The 5,000-nt window shown below is 54.5% G+C and overlaps 1 protein-coding gene across 3 annotated transcripts in view; it reads right to left on the reverse strand.

The window, feature by feature from the left end:
* Window positions 1-5,000, reverse strand: part of disp1 (dispatched homolog 1 (Drosophila)) — a 105,582-nt gene that overhangs the window by 868 nt on the left and 99,714 nt on the right. For all 3 annotated transcript variants that reach the window (XM_070545594.1, XM_054748538.2, XM_054748544.2), the window contains 4 exons: window positions 3,349-3,446; window positions 1,680-3,269; window positions 1,330-1,593; window positions 1-1,249 (listed from right to left, as the gene is read on the reverse strand). The exon at window positions 1-1,249 is cut by the window's left edge and continues 868 nt beyond it. In XM_070545594.1, coding sequence (XP_070401695.1) covers window positions 1-1,249; window positions 1,330-1,593; window positions 1,680-3,269; window positions 3,349-3,446 — 3,201 coding nt within the window. The remainder of the gene's footprint in view (window positions 1,250-1,329; window positions 1,594-1,679; window positions 3,270-3,348; window positions 3,447-5,000) is intronic.

Here is a 5,000-nt window from a genome sequence, read left to right on the forward strand (position 1 = left end):
CTGCTCCGACAGTCTGTGAGACGCCGGCTGGAGCCGGGCCCGTGTCCTGGTTCAGGATGGGGGGTGGGGAGTTGACACAGTACCTCCTGAGGTGGCAGCTGTGGGCGAGTCCTGGCTGGGGGGTCGCTGCTCTCGCCTGGGAACAGTGATGGAAGTGGGTGAGGGGGCAGTGGACGTAGTGCAAACAGCATTCCATGTGTGTGTAGACCGGGCCCAGGTTCGGAGACACCAGGGCCCGGCTGGGTTTGCTCAGGAGGTTACCTGACAGGGGGAGGGGCTGCGGGGTGGGTGGCTGTAACGGGGGATCAAGGTAATCCCTGCAGGTACAGTTAGTGTTCTCGGAGTACTGGCACCGGGATTTGGGACTCAGAGTGGCGAGACGCCCGTTTTCTGGTGCGGTTCTGCTAGTGTCAGCGCTTTGACGATGACTGGGCGGTGAGTGATGAGGAAGGCTTCCGTTACACAGCGGAGGGCCAGAGTCTGGCTCCTTACCTCCAGAGTTCTGACAGGACGCCAGCGGTTCCAGCTCGTAGTGCTCCCCCTCCCCACCCTGGGTACTGAGCTGATACTTTGCTGAGGCGGAACGCGTCCCCTGAGGAGGCGGGTCTGTGGAGGTGGCCGTGCTGAAGGCCTGACACTGCAGCTTCTCAGGGAGGGGTATCTGACCGCAGGTCCCCTGAGGCCCCAAGCAACGGCACATGCACTGGAAGAAGAAGGTGGCGAAGGCCCAGCTGATGCACATGATCAGCATCATGAAGGTCCCCAGCTGGGTGTAGGCCAGCACAGTTGACGGCATCATCATCGCCCCGGCAACAAAGGTAGTCAGTGCTGCCATGGCGATAGCAGAACCCATCCGACTGAGGGAAAAAACCACCTTCCCCTCCCGGTCAGGCGCCGGAGCGAGTCTGTAGGCGACACCGTAGTGGACGGCGAAGTCCACCGACAGCCCCACCGCAACAGAAATGGTAACGGACTCCAGGACGTTCAGCTCCCATCCCAGAAGAACCAGGGAGCCCACGGTGACAAAGATGGTCCCGGCAATCGAGAAGATGGCGTACAGACTGATGATGATGTTCCAGGTGGTTAGCAGCATGACGCTGAAGGCTACAGCCACTGACAACGCCATGGCAACCAGAGTACCACCAGACAGGCTGTCCTGGAGGTCGTAGAACTCCAGGTTGCTGACGAACCAGCCGTTGCTCAGACCTTCAGGGGCGGAGCACAGCTCCTCGGCGATCCAGGCATCCACCTAATCACAACACACAAAGAGAGCGGTGAGCGGTGCTGCACACGAACACACGCGAGGAGCTAAGATACCAGCCGGCCTACCTCTCTGTAGAAGTGGAACATCTTGTCATAGGCCAGTGTGAAGAGGTGGGTGCTCTGGAACTCTAAAACAATGGCTGTGATGGTGTCGTTGACGTCGAACCGAGGTCCGGGAGTCTTGCTGTCCAGGTGGTAGCTGGTACTGCGATCCAACTCCATGATTGCTCTCTTGATGCACAGCTCAAACACTTCCTGCTTGTAAGGGAAGGTGGACTGGCTGCAGCAGGGGTAGACCGAGGCCTCATCGCAGTCCTGATTCTCCATCCACTGTTAAAAACCATCGAAGCTGAAACTGATTCTGTTGAGAGACAGAAGAACTTTTGTTCTGCAGATGCTAAGAGCGCACTACTGACCTGCTTGAACGTCTCAATGAAGCAGCTGGTGAAGTCTTGCTCCTCAGACTGAAAGACGAAGCTCTGGTTCCTCAGCTTCTGGCAGAAGTTGAGGATCCACAGCTGAGATGCAGGACTGGCTATGTTAAAGCTGGTGTCCAGCATCAGCTTCCCCTTGTTTTTGGGGTTCAGGGGGTCTCCGTTGTCCACAGGAGAAACCCCCCAGATGATGGTGATGGGCATGTGGAGGTCCTCGCCATGGTTAACTCTCTCAAACATGAACAGCTTCTTGAACTCGGCGTCGTAGCGCTCAAATGGGTGAGAAGACCTGAAGACCTGGAACTCTGCCAGCTCCAGGGATGGGAGCTTCATTTTGGGGTTCCTACAAACCACATAGGCCCCGCCGACTGTGATGGCAAGGAACCAGAAGAGCCAGAAGTAGCGCAGCCTGATGACGATACAAGGCAGAACCTTCTGGAAGAAGATCCTGGACGCCTCCGACATCGTGAACAGACACTTGCTGGCCTTCTGACAGAGACCGGCCCAGAACATCTGCGAGTAGACGCTTCTATGCTGGTGTTCAGGTCTGGAGCAGGGCAAGACGCTGGGCAGGTAGCGCTCATGGAGCACCACCACAGCAGGAAGCCACGTCACCATCAGAACGTAGTTGACCAGAATGGCGGTGCCGGCATAAACGCCGAAGCAGCGAATGGCGGTGATGTTGCTGACGTAGTTGGCATAAAAAGCTGCTGCGGTGGTGAAGCTGGTGACAAACATGGAGAGCGCGGCGTGCTGAAGGGTCACGCCGACCGTCTCGGACAACTCGGCCTGTGGCTTGTCGAACTTGGTGTAGTTCCAGACGTCACAGAGCACGAAGGCGTCGTCCGCGCCGACGCCAACAAGGATGATGAGCGCCGTCAGGTTCATGAAGGGGAAGAACTCAAAGTTGAAGACCATTCGATAGAGAAAGTAAGAAACGATCAGTGAACTGATGATGGCGATTATAGTCATGAGAGTGATGAACACGGAGCGCGTGTACACACACATGACCAGCAGGACGATCACGATGGCGATGGCTGGGTACACCGTGTCGGTCAGGAGGAAGTCCTGGAACAGGTCGTGTTTGATGCCAAACTCGATCCCCGTCACCGTGGTGACGCCATCAGAGGAGTTCCAGTTCTCAAAGTTATCCAGATAGATGTTCATCATGGACTTCCCCTTCTCCGTGGGGGTGAAGAGCATGCTGTACGTGAGCACGGGCGGGGGGTGCTCCAGGCTCCTGGGACTGAGGAAATCTTTGTCCACCAGGAAGTGAAGGATCTGGTAGACAGCATTGAACTTGGTGCACTTCCGGGGCACGCCGGCACACTTCACCTGATCCTTCCGTCGGAGCGCCATGTCCCAGCACTCGGGTCCGAGCGTGCCGTTGTGGTAGTACTTGACACAGGAGCGAAGGATCTTGAGAGTGTTGGACACGTCCCGCTCTGTGATCTTTTGACAGGATGACCTGTTGGTGAGGACAGCAACGTAGTTCCCCAGCGTCCAGCTCGGACAGCAGGAGTCGTCGTTGGTGCGCTGACACAGACTCCAGTAGTTACGGTGGGAGCGAACCTGCCAACACACAACACATCCTCGGGTTTAACCGGTTCCAACCGTCCGTGCTGACAGCCTGAGAGCACTGATTACTCACTCGGGTGTTGTCCTGGTTGCACATAGACTTGATGGTCTGAATGTTCCACAGATTCGTTCCTTCCGCTGACGTGAAAACCAGCCGAGAGTAGCGATCACCTGCAGGAACACATCGGCGGCACGAGGGAGACGGTTGCATCAACGCACCAAGATGACTTAGCTTTATTGTTACGCTAGTTCACGAAGTCTACGGTCTTCCAGGTATCTGAGAGTACCTTTAATACCAACGTTTTACTTCAGGACATACACGCACTGGCCACTTTATTGAGTACACCTGTCCAACTGCTTGATGATGCAAATTACTAATCAGCCAATCACTTGGTGGCAACTCAATGCTAACAGGCATGTTGACATGGTCAAGACGATCTGCTGCAGTTCAAACCGAGCTTCAGAACGGGGAAGAAAGTTGATTTAAGTGACTTTGAACGTAGCGTGGTTGTTGGTGCCAGACGGGCTGGTCTGAGTGTTTCAGAATCTGCTGATCTGGGCCTGTCACACACAACCATCTCTAGGGTTTACGGAGAATGGTGTGAAAAAGGGAAAACATCCAGTAAAACGCCTTGCTGATGCCAGAGGAGAAGGGCCAGACTGGTTGGAGCTGGTAGAAAGGCAACAGTAACTCCAATAGCCACCCGTTACAACCGAGGTATGCAGAAGAGCATCTCTGAACACACGACACGTTGAACCTCGAGGCAGACGGGCTGCAGCAGCAGAGGACCACACCGGGTGCCACTCCTGTCAGCTAAGAACAGGAAACTGAGGCTACATTCACACACTCACCAGAATTGGACAATAGAAGACATGTAAAATGTCGCCTGGTCTGACGAGTCTCGAGTTCTGCTGCAACATGATGGTAGAGTCAGAGTTTGGTGTTAATAACCTGAAAGCATGGATCCATCCTGCCTCGTATCAGCGGTGTAATGGTGGGGGGACATTTTCTGGGCACACTTTGGGTCGTTGCAACACCACAGCCTACCGGAGTGGTGTTGCTCAGATGGCCTCCACAGTCACCAGATCTCAGTCCAGTAGAGCACCTTTAGGATGTGGAGGAACGGGTGATTCACATCAAGGATGTGCAGCCGACACATCTGCAGCAACTGCGTGATGCTGTCATGTCAACATGGACCAGAACCTCTGAGGAGGGTTTCCAGTACCTTGTTGAATCTACGCCACGAAGGATCAGGGCGGTCCAACCCGGTACGAGCAAGGTGTACCCAATAAAGTGGCCAGTGAGTGTACATGTTCAGAGTAGTTCCATAACATTTTATTGTTCCATCTTTGCTTGACATCAAATGTATGACAGCATCAAAATATGTGGTTTTAGACGCGGGGTAGGCACCCCTCGTCTGTGAGGGTCACTATCCAGCATGTTTTAGTGGTTTCTCTGCTCCAACACAGCTGACTTTAATCAGAAGGCTTCTACAGAGCTTCAGCAGCTGCTGAACTGGAAAATCAACCATCAAACCAGGTGTGTTGGAGGAGGGAGACAACTGAAACATGCCAGGACCAGGGTACCACATCTTCTCTGCAGACGCTCTTAGATGTTTCTCCACCACCCAGCTGAATGCTGGATCCCTGGCAAAGTCACCTTCTACCAGTTCCCCCTCAGCGATGTTTTCTGTTCACACTTCCTTACGTAGGGAATCCGTCTGA

The sequence above is a fragment of the Nothobranchius furzeri genome, chromosome 2 (assembly GCF_043380555.1).
Source record: "Nothobranchius furzeri strain GRZ-AD chromosome 2, NfurGRZ-RIMD1, whole genome shotgun sequence".
NCBI classification, from domain to species: Eukaryota; Metazoa; Chordata; class Actinopteri; order Cyprinodontiformes; family Nothobranchiidae; genus Nothobranchius; species Nothobranchius furzeri.